The 19,616-nt window shown below is 29.9% G+C and overlaps 5 protein-coding genes across 8 annotated transcripts; 2 read left to right on the forward strand and 3 right to left on the reverse strand.

The window, feature by feature from the left end:
- Positions 1-1,103: 1,103 nt before the first annotated feature.
- LOC111424859 (transcription factor IIEalpha) lies at positions 1,104-2,554 on the forward strand. The gene has a single exon (XM_023058552.2). The coding sequence runs from the start codon at positions 1,231-1,233 to the stop codon at positions 2,437-2,439; it is 1,209 nt and encodes a 402-aa protein (XP_022914320.1). The 5' UTR covers positions 1,104-1,230; the 3' UTR covers positions 2,440-2,554.
- Positions 2,555-2,979: 425 nt separating this feature from the next.
- Positions 2,980-5,831, forward strand: LOC111424809 (DAZ interacting zinc finger protein 1). Its single transcript, XM_071196392.1, has 6 exons — positions 2,980-3,432; positions 3,480-4,262; positions 4,313-4,863; positions 4,922-5,099; positions 5,156-5,274; positions 5,332-5,831. The coding sequence occupies exons 1-6, from the start codon at positions 3,082-3,084 to the stop codon at positions 5,780-5,782; spliced, it is 2,433 nt and encodes an 810-aa protein (XP_071052493.1). The 5' UTR covers positions 2,980-3,081; the 3' UTR covers positions 5,783-5,831.
- A 355-nt stretch (positions 5,832-6,186) lies between these two features.
- Positions 6,187-9,154, reverse strand: LOC111424781 (SH3 domain containing GRB2 like, endophilin-B). 3 transcript variants are annotated; one of them, XM_023058461.2, is made up of 6 exons: positions 9,001-9,152; positions 8,434-8,931; positions 8,334-8,369; positions 8,058-8,248; positions 6,466-6,625; positions 6,187-6,414 (listed from the first exon to the last, which is right to left on the reverse strand). In XM_023058461.2, the coding sequence occupies exons 1-6, from the start codon at positions 9,061-9,063 to the stop codon at positions 6,310-6,312; spliced, it is 1,053 nt and encodes a 350-aa protein (XP_022914229.1). In that variant the 5' UTR covers positions 9,064-9,152; the 3' UTR covers positions 6,187-6,309. The 3 variants fall into 3 exon arrangements, with proteins under 3 accessions (XP_022914229.1, XP_022914230.1, XP_022914231.1); XM_023058462.2 differs by lacking the exon at positions 8,334-8,369 and having other exon boundaries at positions 9,001-9,151; XM_023058463.2 differs by lacking the exons at positions 6,187-6,414; positions 6,466-6,625 and adding an exon at positions 7,821-8,007 and having other exon boundaries at positions 9,001-9,154.
- An 81-nt stretch (positions 9,155-9,235) lies between these two features.
- On the reverse strand, positions 9,236-16,003 carry LOC111424890 (probable protein phosphatase DDB_G0282105). Of its 2 annotated transcripts, XR_002707657.2 has the most exons (7): positions 15,779-16,003; positions 12,015-14,141; positions 11,826-11,963; positions 10,641-10,842; positions 10,366-10,581; positions 9,401-9,579; positions 9,236-9,349 (listed from the first exon to the last, which is right to left on the reverse strand). XR_002707657.2 is itself a non-coding variant. In XM_023058615.2 (6 exons), exons 1-6 carry the CDS (start codon positions 15,866-15,868, stop codon positions 9,491-9,493), a joined length of 2,862 nt encoding a protein of 953 aa, XP_022914383.2. In that variant the 5' UTR covers positions 15,869-16,003; the 3' UTR covers positions 9,236-9,490. The 2 variants fall into 2 exon arrangements, 1 of the variants encoding a protein (XP_022914383.2); XM_023058615.2 differs by having other exon boundaries at positions 9,236-9,579.
- A 355-nt stretch (positions 16,004-16,358) lies between these two features.
- Positions 16,359-19,111, reverse strand: LOC111424847 (Tektin A). Its single transcript, XM_023058538.2, has 5 exons — positions 18,955-19,111; positions 18,591-18,895; positions 17,442-18,181; positions 17,089-17,383; positions 16,359-17,038 (listed from the first exon to the last, which is right to left on the reverse strand). The coding sequence occupies exons 1-5, from the start codon at positions 19,015-19,017 to the stop codon at positions 16,444-16,446; spliced, it is 1,998 nt and encodes a 665-aa protein (XP_022914306.1). The 5' UTR covers positions 19,018-19,111; the 3' UTR covers positions 16,359-16,443.
- Positions 19,112-19,616: the final 505 nt, after the last annotated feature.

The following is a 19,616-nucleotide window of genomic DNA, read 5'->3' on the forward strand; positions in this document are numbered from 1 at the left end:
GTTACAAAATAAATAGCACTTTGGACATGTTTTGAAAAAGATAAATAGCTTATCGAAGGATTTTTATTATTTTGTTTTGTTATCTTGATCTAATATAGATATTATTGGTTTTTCAGATATAATTTATTTTCTTGTATCAACATATATCAACATACAAGATTTATTAAAATATTTGTGTTTGACGATTATAATGATTGTTATACGTATTATAACGTTATTTTTTTAATACCAGCTCCTCCACCAAAAGTTTTGATTGTGGTAAACTTTCCCAGTGTCCAGATCTTGATGTAGAGACGATAATAATGATTTTTTAAATCTATTCTTATTTTAAATCAGTTGTCAGTATTTATTTTTTATGACCGAGCTGTATAAGACTTTCTGTCAAATAATAAGTGAGGTTATGTACTTTTTAATGGAACTGTCAGTTAGAATACGAGCCTATCTAACGTCTACTGACTGATTTTAACGTTCTAAAAGGATTAAATATATTAAACGTGCAATTAACATGATTAATACAATAGAAAAATGTTATTCCAAATCGGATTTCGAATATACACTTCGAAAAATCTGTTTTATGCCAATTGAATGATAATTGGTGGTAAATCAATTATTACATTTAATGTTATCTAATCTTTTTTTATAATTCGTGCATTGGCGAACTAAAACGAATTAAAACTTAATGACCTTATGAACTTATGACGTTATAGGTTGTTATTGTTTATGTTAGGTTATGTTTATATGTCTGAATTAATTTAATATTTCATCAATTAAATATACCTTTTTGAAATTTGTCTATTAAATAAACATCAAAAATTAACAGATAATAACTTAAACTGATTCTTTGAAAGTAATATAAATCATTTATTCAAAAATTATAACAAAAACGTCAAAAATTTAGATTTAGCGCCATCTCCTAAACATTATATTAAACATAAAACATTTATAATTTAACAAAATTATAAATAAAACGATTTATTGTGTTTCTTTCATTACAAGAAATAAATTCAGTAACCTCTTAAAGTAAAACTACAAAGTATAATAAAAATAAAGTAAATAATTATCAACGATTAACAAAAACAAAGTAGCGCCACCTATTCATCAAACCTTTAAAGCTTAGATTGATGTTTATGAGTGTTTTTTGAGGTTAATTTGATTAGAAAAGCGAATTTCTTATAAATTACAATATTTAAAATGTTTGTTACATCCAAGAATTAATTTTAAAGTAATAAAATGAGTGATGAAAAATTAGTAACGGAAATTCCGAGTAGTTTGAAACAACTGGCCCGGTTAGTTGTTCGAGGGTTTTATACCATAGAAGATGCCCTAATAATTGATATGTTGGTGAGAAATCCATGCATGAAAGAAGATGATATATGCGAGTTATTAAAATTTGAACGAAAAATGTTACGTGCTCGTATAGCTATACTCAAAAATGATAAATTTATTCATGTAAGGTTACGAATGGAGACTGGTGCTGATGGTAAAGCACAAAAAGTGAATTACTACTTTATAAATTACAAAACTTTCGTTAATGTCGTTAAGTATAAATTAGATTTAATGAGAAAAAGGTTAGAAACAGAGGAAAGGGATGCTACAAGCCGAGCTAGTTTTAAATGCCCTGGTTGTATGAAAACGTTTACTGATCTCGAAGCCGATAGGTTATTTGATATGAGTACAATGGAATTTAGATGTACATATTGTGGCGAAGTTGTGGAAGAGGATCAATCAGCTTTACCAAAAAAAGATTCTCGTTTATTATTAGCTAAGTTTAATGAACAGTTAGAACCGTTGTATATTTTATTAAGAGAAGTAGAAGGAATCAAACTTGCTCCAGAAGTATTAGAACCAGAACCGGTTGATATCAACACATTGAAAGGACTCGATAAGAAATCAAATAATCCTGATCAAATTTGGTCAGGGGATGCTACAAGAACAGGTGGATTTATGGTTGAAGAAACTCGTGTTGATGTTACTATAGGTGATGATACAAGAAAAGAAGTTACCAATAGAAAGGAAGCTCCAATTTGGATGATGGAATCAACAGTTTTAACAAACGCCGATCAATCACAAAACAAAGATTTAGATAATATTGTTGATACCACAACAGAAACAGTTAGTAGTGGAAAAGGTGATGACATTATGAGTGTGCTATTAGCACATGAGAAAAGAGCAACAAGTAATGTTGCTGCAAAAGGTTTGTCAAATGAATCAGATTCGAGTGATGAAGAAATGGCAGATGTTGCTGATGCTGGTATGCCAGAGGTTGAAACTATGGATTCTGAAGAAGAAGATGATTCAAATATTCCTACTGTTATGGTTGGAAATAAAACATATACCATCACTGATATTAATGATGAAATTATTGCTGAAATGACTCAAGCTGAGAAGGAGGTTTATGTGCAAGTTTTCCAAGATTATTATTCGCACATGACATATTAAGAAAAATTAAATTTAATTTAGTAATAAAATTAAGAATAAGTGTGTAAATAAACATATTTTTGTAGAGAATTTTGTTTATTTAGAATTTTACCTATTAAAGTTATCTTTCTTTTTATCTTCTTTTTTATTTAATACATATATAAGTGCCAAAATTATTATGTTACTTTTGCTCAATATTCTTTACAACAAACCGAATGTTTCTAGTTCTAGGTCTTATGTTAGTTCTTGTCAAAGTGCTAGTGTAAAACTAGAACTAGAATCATTCAGGTTTGCCGCCTTGAGAGACATACATTCGACTAACATTAGTAATTTAAATCATTTTATTTATAATTTTGTAAATGTTTATGTTTATAATAATTTTTAAGAGATGGCGCTAAATCTAAATTTTTGACGTTTTCGTGTAAATAATTTATATTACTTTCAAAAAATCAGTTTAAGTTATTATCTGTTCATTTTTGAAGTTTATTTATTATAAAAATTCCAAAAAAGTATATTTAATAGATGAAACATTAAATTAATTCAAAAATACAAACATAACCTAACATAAACAATAACATAACCTATAACGTCATTGTTGTGTTTAGATAGTAAAGGAATTAATAAATTGTAAATGTTTTTTTTATAAAAACCAATATGTAATTAATGAAAATGTGTACTGAACATCATTATTGGCATCACGATTATGTTCGTTTGGCTTTTGACTCGGGATTTTGCTTCGATTCGAATAAATCGAAAACAAATTTAGACCGTAGCATCCTGAGTATCATTGATATCGAAACGGTGGTTAAAGATAGAGATGTTGGGGTTATAGAAAAACATTTAAACACTATTATTAATTATTATTTAGAGCCGGAGCACACCAAAATTTTAGATCCAACGTTCGTTAAAGTTTTTAGATTGAGCCAACTTTCCGTTGAATATTTACAGTTTTGTAAACGTTACTTGGATAATACAGTTGTGGTTGTAAAAAAGGAGCTGGCGCAATATAAAGAGGTAAGAATTTCGATTTGTTTAAAACGATTCTAATGAAGAAGTTGTAGGAAAATAATCATTTAAAAAATTATACAGAAGAATTAAAATCGGAAATAAATGAGTTAAAAGAGAGGATTACTTTATTAAAAGAATCTTTGGAGAAACAAAAAGTTACATTGGAAAATAATCAAGGTTTTAAATGTCCTACTTGCTTAAAAGTTTTTGTAACAGAAGAATATTTATTGAGCCACATTAAAAGACGACATGAAACTGTTTCATTTCAATTGGAAACTGATAAATTGCAATTAGAAATTAAAGAACTTAAGGAACGCTTAAACACCACAGAAAAATATATTAAAAGTGATAATAACTTAAAAATAACTGAGAAGTTGGAAAATATTCCTGATAATAACCAACCTGTTGTTAATGAAAAATTAGAAAGAGTAGATTTATTATTAACAAAATTTGAAGAGTTAAAACAATTTGTGGAAAAAGAATTGAGCTTGTTAAAAGCGGAAAATAACAATGATAAGTATGAACGGTGGTTAGAAACAGTTTTTAAAAGGTTGGATAGTTCTAAAAAGGAACTTCAAAGTGAAAGGTATGGAGATGGTGATACTTTTTCTACGGGTGATAAGACTGAATGTCAAAAAATTGATAATGTTACTCAAACAGGAATTATTGAATACAAAGATAGTGAGGTTATGACTGAAGAAATTGAATGTAAAATTGAAGACTCAAATAAACAACAAATTTCGGAAATTGAAACTGAAATTAAAAAATTACAAGAAGAATTATATATTAACACAGAGAATCATTTAGGATTAATACAAAATGCCTTAGAAAAAAAGGTTTTTATTAGGTAAACAATTAATTTTGTTCTGATTTATTTAATTTGTAGTTAACTGGTGGATTAGAACTAATTCAAACGCAAATAAATACGTTTTATGAAAAAATTAATAAATTTGAATTTGAAAAACGCGCCGAAATTAAAGAAGAAAATGTAGCGCCACTTAAATGTGAAAAAAGCGATCAAATAATCCAAGTAGGAATTGAACCTCGGCCATTGCCAAGAACAACAAAAAGTTTGCCCTTTATAAAAGAGAAAAAAGTGCTTACAAATAAAAGAAGCGCCCCAAAACTTGAAAATAAACCGTTCGTTAAAAACGTAACTTGTGGGTTAAACTCGCAGGTTTCTAGTTTTTCCTCAATATCCGATGATGAAAAAGTTTTACTTCCAAAATCTATTAAAGAAAATATTAGTTTTAAACCTAAATTAGTTAGTGAGAAAAAAGAAATTAAAAAGAATTTGGAAGTTAAAACTTTATATGATAAAAATATTAAGGTTGGCACTATGTTTTGTGACAGTAATGATACTGAGGAGGAAGAAATTGTTGAGAAGATTCCAGGAAAACCGTCTAATTCTACTTTAGGAAGGAGATCAATATCAAGGTAACTACAATTTTATTTAATTAATTTAAAAGAAATTTAGATTAAGTATTTTTTTTAGTTTAAAACAAGTTGGAAAAGATAAACAGGTTTTGGAAGGTTTAAAAAAAGAACTTGAAGAAATGTTATGTTTGAGATTAAAAGGAGTTGGTGTGTCTCCTACTTGGAAAAGATTGCCAAAAAATTCTTATATAAAGGCAATGAAAATTGTACAACATCAAATGGAATTAACAACAAAAGTAAATTACATAATAAATCATAACAATTAAATACTTTTATTCTTTTTTTGTTTTAGAAATATCCGGATTACTATAAAATCAGAGAAAAACTATTAAAACAAATTAATAAAACATTAAGAAAGGCAACAAAAAAAAATATTACCGCTAAACCGCAAATAATAGAAAAATTAAACAAGTAACACATCAAATGATTTAATTAAATGATTACCTTCAATTATTCTTTTTATTTTAGATCTAAAACTCTAACAAAAAAATTAAAACCGCAAATAGAAACAAAAAAAATTTTAATTTATGATTCTGGCGATGAATCAAATTCAAAGAAATCATTTGTAACGTCACCAAAAGAAATTTTTGAAACTAAAACGGGGAAAAAGAAAGTTCTCTTCGATTTAGAAGGGAAAGATAAATTAAAAGATAAAAGTAAATTAAAAGTGCAAGATAAATTAACGGAAAGAGATAAAATTCAAACTTTAACTAAAGTTAAGTCTAAAAAAGATGAAAATGTTAGGGATAAGATTCAAATTTTGAATGATGATAGCGATGCAACCAGCGTGAGTATTACAAGTTCGATTCTTGATGCTCCCAAGCCACAATCTAGTCAAAATAAAGATGAAAAGGATCGCCGTTTTCATGAATCTGATAAAATCGAGATTTCTGATTGGGAAATAAGTGATATTTCTTAATTATTTGTGTGTACGTTTTAAATTTTAAAATAAATTGGTTTTGTATTAATTATAATTTTCATTATACTCTTTATTTTTCACAATGAACTTTAACTATTAATATTACAATATAAGTTAAATGGCTAGCAACAATACGAGAGATAATGCAATTGATTTTTAAATACTATTTTTTTTTAAAGCATGAGCATCAATTGCACTGTTTTCTTTTATTATTATTGACTATTTTAGGTAAATTTATTGCGTTTAATTATTTTTAACAGGCATGAAATAGCATTTATTAGGCCAAGAAATTTCTGAATAAAACACTAATTATAAATTATTCCTATGTTTAAACGATAAAAATATCAACATGGGAAATTCATCGAATGAGATTTCTTTGATTAAAAATTTCTAAATTTAAAACGTGGAATAATTCTTAGATCTTAATATAAATAAAATTCTTATAAATATAAACAATTTAAAATATAGTTAGGAGTACTTAATAATGAGTAATGTTTTTCGAGGAAAGAGAGTAACGGAGAAAGATTTTATGCAAACATCTCTAAAAACGCTCGAGGGATCCTTCCAGCGTCTTGTCCACGAACGCCCCACATATAATCTTCATCATTAGGTATATCTTTAACAAAAATTACCTGTAACAAAAAATAATTAATGATTTAGAATTTCTTATTTTGTGAATATACCTCTCCTGTATGCGCACTTAACTCATTTCCATCCTTTGCATCATAATCATACAAGACTTTTGCCCTTTTCAAGTGTGCCAAAGCATCCTCGGCATTATTTTGGGAATTATTAACACTTGCTGACTGGGAAAATGGGGCTACTCCGGATATAGAGGCTAAACTGTGTAGGAAAAAAACAAAAATCACTACATCATGCTTAAATAATAACCCAAGCAGTTTTAAAACGTTAAATTTGACAAATCAAAATGACAGTTAATCTGTCAATTTTAAATTTTAACCTCAAAATTTTTCCAATTATAATTTTTAATACATTCCCTATGATATATCAATTTTTTATGTATTTCTTTACATATGATTAATAATTTTAATTGTTCAATTCAATTTTAATTAATTATATTCATAACTTAAAATATTTTCATTTCGAAGTACTTAAAGATGATAATAGATGGCAGTGCATACTTAAAATAAAAAAATAAATGATAAGAAATTACTGATGAGAGATAAAAAGAGCGATTTACTAAAACAATTTAGGATCATTAATAGAAATAATTGGAATAGTATGGAATCTGGAAGAGTTTGGTTTGTAAACATCTAGAATGAGTTTCCCATTTAGGCATACTGAAAATATGTGTTTTGGGATTTAAAGTCTAAATCAACAAATAAATTACCTAAACAAATTTTGTTTTAATCCGGACATCAATGTGACACACTGTTCATAATAATATTCTTTCTAGTTCTAGTGTTAGTTCTAGTCACAGTGCAAGTGTAAAATTAGAATTAACACTATTTCTAGAACTAGAATCATTTGGGTTTAGCCGTCTTTAGAGACGTGCGGCTAAACCCAAATGATTCTAGTTCTAGGTATAGTGTTAGTTCTACAGAGTAACAGTGGTAGTGTAAAACTAGAACTAACACTAGACCTAGAACTAATAGTTTCGGGTTAAACCCGACTATTAGTTCTAGTTTTAAGTGTTATTCAGCGCTAGATTTGTCGCTAGACAGCGAAACCCGATATTTAGATATTAGTTCTAGTTTTACACCAAAATTTTGTATGCATTTCTTAACATATGATTAATAATTTTAATGGTTCAATTCAATTTTGATTAATTAAAATTTAAAATGTTAAATTTGACAAATCAAAATGACAGTTATCTGTCAATTTTAAATTTTAACCTCAAAATTTTTCCAATTATAATTTTTAATATAATCCATATAATAATATAATTTTTTATGTATTTCTTAACGTATGATTAATAACTTTAATAATTTTTATGTTCAATTCAATTTTAATTAATTATTTTCATAACTTAAAATATTTTACTTTCAAAGTACTTAAAGGTGATAATAGATGGCAGTGCATACTTAATAACAATTAAAAATAAAATAATAATATGAAATTAATGATGAGAGATAAAAAGAGTGATTTACTAAAACTATTCGGGATCATCTATAGAAATAATTGGAATAGTATGGAATCTGGAAGAGTTTGGTTTGTAAACATCTTCGATTTTCGGACGAGAATGAGTTTCCGATTTAGGCATACTGAAAATATGTGTTTTGGGATTTAAAGTCTAAATCAAAAAAGAAATTACCTAGACAAATCCTGTTTTAATTCGGACATCAATGCGACACACTGCTCATAATAACGAGATTGAGATTCTACAAGTTCCATTAAACACCTCAAATGAGACGCATGAGAGGTTCCAATACCTTCCAAAAGAAGTTTCGTTATTTCCGCTTGTCGATCAAATTCTGATTGAGCTACACGTAAATCCCTTTCCGCCTGTTAAAAGAAAATTGTAATACTTTTTTGAATGAATTTATAATAAAATTATTTTTTGAGGTTAATTTCGGTTTTATGAAGATACCTGGTCAAGTAAAACTTCAGGTGGGACACCATCCTTCTATTTAAGCAGCATTTAAATGTTGTGCTTAATAAAATTAATTTTTTAATTTTTATATACTTACTATTGGGGTACCAAGTAAATTCCGCGCCTTTCTCACACGATTTTTACAAGCGTCAAGATCTAATCGTTTTAATTCTAACAAATTTTTCTCTTTAATAATCGTTTTCATTTCACCATCTAAAAATTTGTGTAAAGGTTGGGTAAAACAAGCAGCAGTAGATCCAATAAAATCCCTCTCAGTTTGGCCCAATTTTTGTTCCGTCAGACCAACTTTAATCAAAGTACTCCCATAAGCAGTTCCTGGACCAAACTCATTCCCAGCCTCGATCATATCCAAACCCAAATACTCCAAATTACTTAACCGCGATGGTCGCTTTTTATCAATCTTTTCATAGATAAAGTCTTCGATGCGGAAACCTGGGTTTGGAATAAGAACCGACTCTGTGTTTCTGACCAATTTTTCCGTCCATGCTCTCGTGGTATCCGCACGTTCCCACAAATTTTCGAAATGAGCATCTAATTCCGTTTTTTCCGACGTGCCCAATCGCTCCTCAGTTAGCTATAAGACGATATAAAATCAATAAATAATAGCGACCTAATTAATCTCAAAATCGGGTGATTATTTTACTTGAACAACTCTGCTGATCGCCGCACCGGCATCTTTAACGATTTTTTTCACATTAAAATCCATTGTAATCACAAAAATTCAATTCTTGCGATGACTAATTAGCGGTGGAGATAAAATTTGTTGAGTTGACGGATCGAAAACAATATTTTGACGGCAACTGTCAAAACTAAAATTAAAACTTTATGTTGGTATTGCCATTCGTACGTTGTTCACATTAATAATTTAAAATTAATAGTAAAAATTTTATTTGTTTATTAAAAAAGAACATAAATACTATAATACAAAATATGCAACTACTTAATTATTATATTAATTAATTATAACGTCACGGGGAAAATGTACAAGAAAACTAAAATAAAAAAAAATTATAAAGATGAAATTTTAACACATTCCTATTTACAGGTTCGGTTTTGAGAAAGTTTCGCTTGCGAGAGCGATCAAACGCACTTATATACATTAAATTAAATGTTAGCGAGATGGCAATTGCGGATTACAGCAAATAGTCGATCGCGTGGACGACTCCGTTCGTCGCTGGAATGTTTTGCGTCGCCAAAAGATTGTTGTTCACCTTAACTTTTCCTGCACAAAAAAAACACGCAAAGTTATGTATTATAAACAACTAGGTATAGATTAAACAAGTTAAAGTATTTGCGGAGGCGTAACCTTTCTCTCTATGACCGGCTAAGGAAAGAAGAAGTCTCCCGGTGAAAATCTATCTCAATCGACTTGCTTGAAAAGAAAGTGAAATCAGCGAAGAACGCCATGTGAAATTTTCCAACCACTTAATGATCTTATTTGTAAGTTAATGTTGGGAATAATCGTTATAGGTACAGGTTGTCCTAAAGCTTATTTATTTTCCCCTAATACCTTAATAATATTTATCGTGTACTGAGTTAAAATTAACTGAAAAAGAAACTAAATCGTGAAATTTAATTATTAACTCGTCACTTCTAGGAAGTTACTTTCATTTGATGGTCAACAACTACAATTTTCTAGTAGGGGAACTTTTACACATGAAGTCACTTTTAAATTTTATAGTTTCACTCTTATGTGCTTGCCTTGTACGATGATAAAATGCACTTTAAAGATAATTCTTACAATACAAAGGAATGAAATTTTAAATCGAGCTGGATTTCTTGATTTCAATATGATCAACGATGTTATTTAAATTTTTTTTGGTCAACAATAGATGATGGTGAAAGGAGAAACATACTTTCATCTCTAAACGAACGCTGACACATGTATAGTTTTCGCTCTCCTTGCGAATCTATTGTATTCCACACTTTTACGTGGGAAAAACATTTCCAAACAATCTCCGATTTTTAAACCGTAAAAAAAGTATCTACAAGAATTCGTTACAATTACCTGAGTTCTTGGTGATCGTGATCTGTTTCTCCGCCGCTAAACTGTCCTTGGTCTGATAGTAGGTCATTCCGTTCGAGTACAACGTTCCGGGAATGGTGTGCCTTAAAACTAACTCTTTCGCTAACAATTTATCGTTCACCATTTGAGATAAATCGTTTGGTGGTAGAACGGAAAATGCACGATCGGTTGGTGCAAATATTGTTAAAGTTTTTGAACCTAAATCAAAACAATTAATAAAAAACTTTTTTATACATTATATTTTTGTTATTTTCAACCTTGTAAAGTTTCAGCTAAACCAGCTGTAAAAATCGCACGAAGAAACGAAGTAAATCTTCGTTCTCTATCCGATTGTAACGTTTGCAGGATATCACCGACCGGAAGTGGAAACATTACTTTATCAACACCGTGTGCAACACCTTGAGGAATATCTATATCTTGTTTATCATCTAAGATTTTTGCTCCATTTATTGTGGTAACCTAAAAGACTCATATTTGAATTCTCATTATACCAATTTTTTAACATTTCATAATTCAAAAAATTATCTTAATACTTAACTTATCACTCTTAAAAGTGATTTAGAAATAATTTGGGTCTCCAAAAGTAATTTTTATCGAAATTTTCCTGATTAAAATTTGACATTTTCTATGACTTTAAAAATGTCAATCCTCGTTTAATGACATATGTCAAAAATGAAGTGATTGATTTCTATTATTTTAATTTACTTTTAAATATACAAAAATTTATTGATAGACTTTATTTGAATTATAAATGAGTCAAATTAACCTATTTTCATGAATAAATTAATGAAAACATTAAAAATAAAATTGTATGTAACGAACATCATTCATGAATAAAAGTCGACATTAAACTCCATAGATGGCGGTAAGTTTATACTTTATATGCGAATTAATTTAAAACCGGTTTATAAATGAAAAGAGCAACCTCAATTTTAATACACTCTTTAGAATTAAATACGATTTTCAAGTCGTAAAAATTATATTTTTGCAATAATATAATTATGAAATTGTCTAAAAGAATTACCGCCATCTATTGATATTAATTGCTACTAAAATTCGTAAATTCAGATTGAAACACAATTTTATAATTAATTTATATTTTATATTCATTTGTTTGCGAAAATAGACAAATCTATTAAAAAAAATAATGTATATTTAAAAATAAATCAAGATTATAAGTTTCAAATTACCTCATTGTAGTTAGTAACTAACTTCAGTTTATTTATACTTTGTGATTGTGTCAGAAATTTCAAGTTTATACTGAAAATTTTCATTAAAAAATACTTCGGAAAACCCAAATACATTTTAAAACGTTCACGGAGGTGCTAAATTAAGTATCTTTTACATGAAAATGAAAACGAAACGCCTAGACGAGATTTTCAAAATTTTAAAAAATATAACCTAAAAATTAAATTTGACGGTTCTATTTTTTTTAACCTTACCTTAACATCATTCCATTCCTCATCATGCATATTATATTGATTCACCCTCAATTGTGTTCCAGCTAATGAAACTCCAGTCATCTCATCTTGTAACGAATTGATTTGAAAAGAACCCGGAATTACATGATGAAGGAGCAACTAAAATAAACTTTTTTTGAACCGAATTTATGCCACAACAAATTTTTTTACCCCACTTAATAACCTTGGATTATCCTTAAATTTCTCCTCGGCCTTTTCGGGTCCACCCAATTGAACCAACAAAGTCCTAAAAGCTTTATCATTCGGCGCAAAAAGCGTATACGGCCCGGTTTCATTTAAAATCGTGTCCAAACCAGATTGTTTTAAATATTTAGCCATCGCGTACAAACCGTTTTTTTTCAAAATTCCCGCAAGATCTGATTGGTAATGATGATTTAATGAAGAAACATCATCAAAAGTTGTAGTTTTAAAAATCGTTAATGTTGACGTTGGATAATTTTCAGTTGTTGATTTTTCTTCTTTGATGAATTGTATTTTTTGATTATTTGAAGCTTGATTAAATAAATCGTTTGTTGTTTGGATGTTTTGCTCTGTTGGTTTTGGAGATGATAACGTTGATGGTGTTGCAACAAAATGAGTTCCTATATTTGTTTTTAAAATCGGCGTTGAACTAGAAATGAAATCTTCATTTGAAGCGAAAGAATTTGGACTTATTGTAACCGATTTTAAGTTTGTGTTAAAAAGATCAGATTTTTCAGTTGATGATGTCAAAAATAATTTTGGATTAATTGTTGTTGTTGATGTAGTTGAACTTGTAGGAGTTGATGATCTTGAAATTATTGGAGTTGTTGAAGTTGAAATAATTTTATCTGATTTAATTAAATCTGGATTAATTGTTGGATTAATCTTTTTTAATTCTTCTCTGGGGGGTAATTTAATCTCCCCGGCTTTAATTTTTTTTAAAATCGAATCAACATCGACCGATTTATCGGAATCGTTTCCTTTAACACCTTGAACTTTGAAGCTGCCATCGTTTTGTTCTTCCAAAAGCACGAAAGTGACTTGTTTTTGATCTGGTAAACCTTGAATAGCTTCCAAACCAGCTTTTCCTTCCTTTAAAATTTGGAAATTATCCACACCTAAATCGTTAATTATTTGTTTAATCGGCGGTTTTGATGTTGTTGTTTGCTGAACGGAAATCGTCGAGGGTTTCGCTGATAAATCAAATTCCTTAACTAAACTCGACAAATCAGATCCGGCTTCGATTTTTTTCGCATCCGGAATTACTAAATTCGGATCAGTCGTGCGAATAATCTCAATTTTTTGCCCATTTGGTAATGATATTTCCCTCGATGTGATATTTTTACCAATTTCTTGACCCCCTTCGCTTATTGCCAATTTTAATTGGGCGATTAAATCATCTTTACCGATTTGTTGGGTTTTATATTGAGTTTTTAATTTGTTTAGGTCATCCAAAGATTTTATTTGGGTTACTTTTGGAATCACTGTGGGTCTAAAACTTTGAGTTTGACTCGATAAAAATATTTCAGCACTATTTTTTAGGTTCAATATCTTTCCTTGTCGAGAATCCGAATCAATTTTAATTTTTTCTTTAATTTCATCTTCATCGATTTCAATTTCTTCGTCTTCTTCTTCTTGGATGGGTTTTATTGTTGTTGTTGTAGTCGTGGTTGTTGTTGTGGTTGTGGTTGGGTGTTCCTCGTAATATTTCTTAACCGCCAATTCGAATAAATCTCTTTCTTCGGGATAAATATATCTCGGATTATTTTGCCTGTAACGATAAATTTGATTCCTCGTTGGTTTATACAGTTTTTGATACAATTTTTTCTTCTCATCCTGTTGTTTCTTCAAAAATTCCTCATGATCCGCTTGAGCTTTCTCCAAAGCTTTGTTGTATTGCTTTTCAACAAATTGATTATGCTTCTCAATTATGCTTTGTTTATCATGCAACTCCTTTAATCGCTGTTTTTCTTTTTCAGGATCAATCGTAGGTTGTGGAATAGCTGTTGGTCGATTTATTTCATCACCACTCAATAAAAATTGATTATTATTAAACGATGATGGTCTAAAAGCGGTTTGGGTATGGTGTTGTTGCACTTTTTGGCGTAATTCCGGTGTGGGAATCGTTGAAAATGGTGGTTGTAATTGCTGACGAATCTGTTGTTGTTGTTGCAAATATTGTTGTTGTAAAAAGTGATTTTCAGGGGATGATTGAGGTAAAAAATTGTGTTGGGCCGCAAATCGGTGCTGGTGTTGTTGAATATCGCTTAAAATGTGGCTCTGTTGAACCGGAGATAAATGTTGAGGTTCATTAAACTATTGAACAAAAAAGAAAGATATAATCTCTAGATTACCTTTAGAAAGTGGTTCGTTTTTTAAAAGAGATGATGATTGAGATTCAAGGAAATAAAATTGGATTGGGAATGTGAACGTTTTCTGTGTGTAACTTCGATGTATATTTAGCGATTGTTCGCTAAGAAAACGAGGTTTGTGAAGGCATCTCGCATTTACAAAACTTGTAATGTAATTATTACGTAATCGCGTTTTAACTTTTCATTTAAGCTTAAAATCTATCTTAGAAAGGTAACCAGTTCATGCACAAATATTTTTTTTGCATCGAAACCCAAGTATTTACATTTTACGCCGAGAAAATTTCTTCGTAAAGCTGAAACGATGAAAAGAAAGAAAAAACACGATGACGTGAGTGGAGAAAGTAACAAATCTCACTTCTCTCTTCGGTATGTGTGGGTCAAAAGATGCTGCGTTCAGAAGATTCACTTGACCTTGAGACCTTTAAACAACGATTTCTCTAAAACACTCTGTTAAAATAAACATTCTTAATAATTTTTATAAAAAATTATTGCTACTAATAAATATATGCTGCCATCTATCGCTTTTAATTTGATTTGAATTCGAAATGAAGTTAGAATCAAACTTAAATTTGGATTAATTTGTTTATGATCGTTATTAAATTTAGTTTCTAAATAAAATTTTAAATAATTTACATAGTTAACAATAAATTAATGCAATAAAAGATAAATTTTTATAAATTCGGCGTAGTGTAACTCACTTCACTTTATTTATGGTATGTTGTTATCTGGTTGTCATTCAATAAATGTCAATTAAATGTCATTTAAAAATATAAACTTTTAAATAGGAATATTTAGTTAAAAATTATTTTAAGAAACCTAAATTTCTTCTAAATATAATTATAATTAATATTTTTAGCATTAATTGAAATCAGTTAGAATAAATATTTTTTATAAAACGTTATCAATTAAAATATGCTGCCATCTATCGCTTTTAATTTGATTTGAATTCCAAATGAAGTTAGTTTATTATCAAATTTAATTCTTTTGTATTAATTTATTTATAATCGTAATTAAATTTAGTTTTTAAATAAAACTTTAAATAATTTAGATATATAACAATAAAATTAAAATAATAAAAGTTATATTTTAGATTGGGTGTAATGTACCTTACTTCAGTTTTATTATAATTCAGTAAATGTCAGTTTAGACGTCATTTAAAATTATAACATTTTCTTTAAAAATTAAAAAGAGACTCTTAAATATGAAAAAAAGCTATTTTAATCCATTTTGTCCTTCGCCGACAACAAAAGGACCAACGTAACTCATTGTCAAAAACGTTCCCAACGCTACAAAGTCGAGAGCAAAGATTGCGTCTTTTTGCTGTTATTTCGTTACTCGAAGGAACGTTTGGGAAAAACGTCTTGAGGATTGCTCAACGATGAACCAGATTTATAGCTTGCAAAGAAAAATTCATCGTCGTCTTTCTTACCTTTCACATTATCCACCTGTTCTTAACTTAAAATTTAGAATTGCCAGAATCAAAAATGAGGTGATGAGGAATTTTTGTGATTTGGAATAAGATTAGAAGAAGATGGTAAAAAAATTAAAGGAGGTTAAAAAATGGAATTGTTTTGCTTTTACCTGAAGGGTCTGTCCACCGAATATCTGCGCAAACGCATGGTGAAGATACAGAACCAGGAGAACATGAAGAGTGAAGAAAAGTCGTTTCATAGTCGCTGTTGGTAACGCGCGAAGAAAGGCACACTTTCAACTTCTTCTTCTTCACAAGACTGAACTGAAGAGATTGTCTTTCACGTTTAACTAAAACTACTGCGGTTTCTTCTTGTTGTTCGCGACGATGAAGAAGAGAGGACGGTCGCAAAACTTTCCTTTTGAACGGGTCCTCCCGCTAAGCTTAAATAAAACCTTTTACCCCCTCCTTTTTATCCTAAACGAATTCATTAGGATTCATTTTGAAGAAGAATAGAAAAGAAAAAAATTTGGCTACGCCTTAACTTCCTTATTTTATTATAAATCGTTAAGATTGGTTTCTCTTTAATTTACATGATTTATTTTAAACTCTCCGTTATAAAGAAAATAAAAAAAAAAGTTTGATGTGGTACTTTCTTTCTTCAAAGATAAGTGATAATTTTTAATGTCAATAATAATAATAATTGTACAAAAAAAGGTTTAACCTACTTTACGTAATGAAAAATAGAAAAGTAAATCAATCACATTCAATTTAATTTTATAGATATTGGAGAAATCACAAAGTGAATAAAAAAAATAATAAAATAAGTAATAATTTATGAATTTCCTGTGAGAGCATTTGCAGATGGGAAATGAGTGCGAACAAGTTGAGTTCGATCACGATCGATCTCCAATGTTTTCCTTTTCAACATAATCTCCTTTTCCAAATCACTCCTAGCCTTCATTAATTTTGACTGCGACTCTTGCGCTTGAGTTAACTGCGATCTTAAGGCGGCAACATTTTCAGCAATCATCTTAACTTCCTCGACCAGTCCAAACTGTGGAACATCCCGACAATTTTCAACACGCGGTCGTTCATTTCTATTGGCCAATCTAGTTTGGGCCTTCTTCATGGGTATATCCATTCTTCTTATAGCATCGCGACAATCTTTGATGATACTTTCAACGTCTGCCAAACGTTGAAGAACTTTTTTCAAATCATTTTCTAATCGAATACGAATTTCTTCCGTGCAAGCTATTCGCCTTGATAAAGCCGCTTCAACTTTATCAGCTTGAGAACGAAGATCGCGAGCTGCATTGAGAAGAATCGCCGATAATGTACCACGTAACGCAACCGATCTTTGTCTTGTTGCTTCAGATTCTTGAAGAGTTTCTCTTGTAAATGTTTCCCAATGATCAGCTGATGATTGACTAAAACAATTAAGATTAATTAAGCATTAAGATTAATTTGATGGGTTTACTTGTCAGGAAATCGAACAGCTCCTGGTTTAAATAACATCATATTAGATTTATTGTTTAAAGCTACGTTGATTACTTCAGTTTCATGAGCTTGCTTTTTATCGCTCCAATCGTATTCTAAACGTTGTTTAGCTGTTTTATCTTCTAATAATTGCTTTTCAACGTCTTTGAGAGTTTTTTCAAATGTTAAACGTATCTCGGCTGTTAGTGCCATTTCTTTAATCAGTTCTTCTTCAACTTCATCTCTGACAAGTTCAGGATCTAATCGTCCACTTCTTCTTTCAATACATTCTCCGGCTAAAATTAATAAAAAAACATTAATAAGTTTTATTATTAAAAAAATATTTTTTAATACAAATAGCTTCTGGTAGCATTAAAACAGCCGAAGCTGATTTAAGCCTTCGCCTTTCGCTTTCCATTAATGCAATTTCTTCCATAGCCGCACCAATGGACCTTTCAAGTTCGCATTTCCATCTAAACACTTCTTGTTCGCGAAGTTTTAGTCGTGTTGTGGAATCTTCTTGGTTTTTGTCGGTGTCAGCGCGAGTTTTTTCCAAGCATTGTCTTCCGTTGAATTCGATTAGGTTTGCACGGTGTAATTCATCGTGGGTTCTATCTAAAATTTCTTTATTATGCGTTCTCCATTCACCCACACTAAGTCTTGTTATTGAATATTTATCAACAATAGGTCGAGTTCCGGTAAGATCAGCTAATGGCCCCCAATCAAGTCTTCCAGTTGCCCAAGGGCCTAAATTTCCCCATTCAGGTTTTATGGCAATTTGATCTTCCGGCTGGGGGAGATAACAAGGTGGTTTTCCCAGTTGACTCACATCAACTGGTCGTAATTCGTTTGGAACTGGTGGTTTTGAGTGAGGATCTTGATTTAATGGTGTACAATCGTCTGGTGGGCCCATTTTTTCTTCACAAGGACACGGAACTTTAGAGTCCCTATAATTTTTTAAGATTCCCTTTAAAGGTTTATCAGAAGAATTTGGAGAATTTGGTTGTTGTTGATGAGGACTCATTTGTTGTGGTTGTTGTTCCGCAGCCGCTTGAGCTTGATCGGCTAAAGCACTAATATCAACTTTTAAATTCCTAAAATAACAGCAAATAGATTAAATTAAACAATTTTTATTTATTAAAATCGTTTGTGCGAGAAAACTTCATGTTATTAAATTAAACGAACTTCATAGCTAATCATAGATGATTATGATTGTGACAGGTTGTCATTTAAAACGATATAAAGGTTATAACGTTCAAGGTCATCTTAAAGATTTGTGTTTAATTTTTAAATTTCTAAAATAAAAATATGTAACTAAGTTAAAACATAAAAATTTTTTTAAAACGTTAAATAAAATTATTTTTGTTTATAAAAATCGTTTATGCGAGAAAACTTCATATTATTAAATTAAACGAACTTCATATCTAACCAAAGACGATTATGACAGCTGTCATCGAAAACGATATATAGGTTAATTTTTTAATAAATTTAAAAAAATCTTACACTGGTCTTGAATCTGTTACATTTTCTGGACAAATTTTCCCCGCTTTTTCATTCAGACCACGAATATTTTCTTTTAAACTATATTGTGTTTCTGGACACGGAGGTTCCGATGCATTTGCAACTTTGGGCGGGCTACACGAGCAATCGTCATGGGCAATTGGTACCGGGGGATGTCGAAGATCCGGATGTTCGTAAGTTGAGGGAACTCCCAGAGCGTGATCTTGCAACGTGACGTGCTTATCGTTGAGAATTTCTGGTTTCGGAATAGTGTTCTCGTGCAAATAGTCGCCCCCCTGCTGTTTCGCCTAAAAGGAATCGATTATTTTTTGCTTAATTTTGAACTAAGAGGTCATCATTAGCTTACGACAGCGTCGAACTTTCCCAGATACTTGCAAGGCCCACACTCCCTGGTTGGATACTCTGCCATAAATTCGTTTTATATACAGAAAAGAAGAGAAAGGGTAAAATTAGTTGTTTGATCGATTGAAATTGATTAAACAAACATAAACGGGGTTGAAAATTCTCGTTTTATTTCGTTTCATAGCAACTATCTTGTCAGTTATGTCTAAAATTGATTAAAAAGAAATTTAATTCTATCAAATTCTTTTAATTGCAGGTATTTTTAGATGCAGCATTTTCCCACAATACAAATTACAAAGAAAACAATAATAATTTATAAATGTTTTTAATGACTTATTCTTTTAATAACATATAATTAGTATGTTTAGTCTATTATATACAAGAATTTCTAATTGTCTACTGGTCTTTTGTTAGCACAAAAAGAACGTGACTAATTAAAGTTTAATTTAAACTTGGGATTATATTTGTAAAGAATGATTTGAAAGTGGCTACAAATTATGTAAAATGAAGACCCATTTCTCAATCCTCCGTACACACATTCTTACGCAATTAAACTAACGCAGTGGCCAATATTGGTTTAGAAAACCAGATGGTCACTCAGCAAGTCTTAAAAATAATCTAAATGTTTAAAATAAGTTGTGCCACCTAACAAATAAATCTTGCACT

This window comes from Onthophagus taurus, chromosome 6 (assembly GCF_036711975.1).
Source record: "Onthophagus taurus isolate NC chromosome 6, IU_Otau_3.0, whole genome shotgun sequence".
In the NCBI taxonomy this organism is placed as follows: Eukaryota; Metazoa; Arthropoda; class Insecta; order Coleoptera; family Scarabaeidae; genus Onthophagus; species Onthophagus taurus.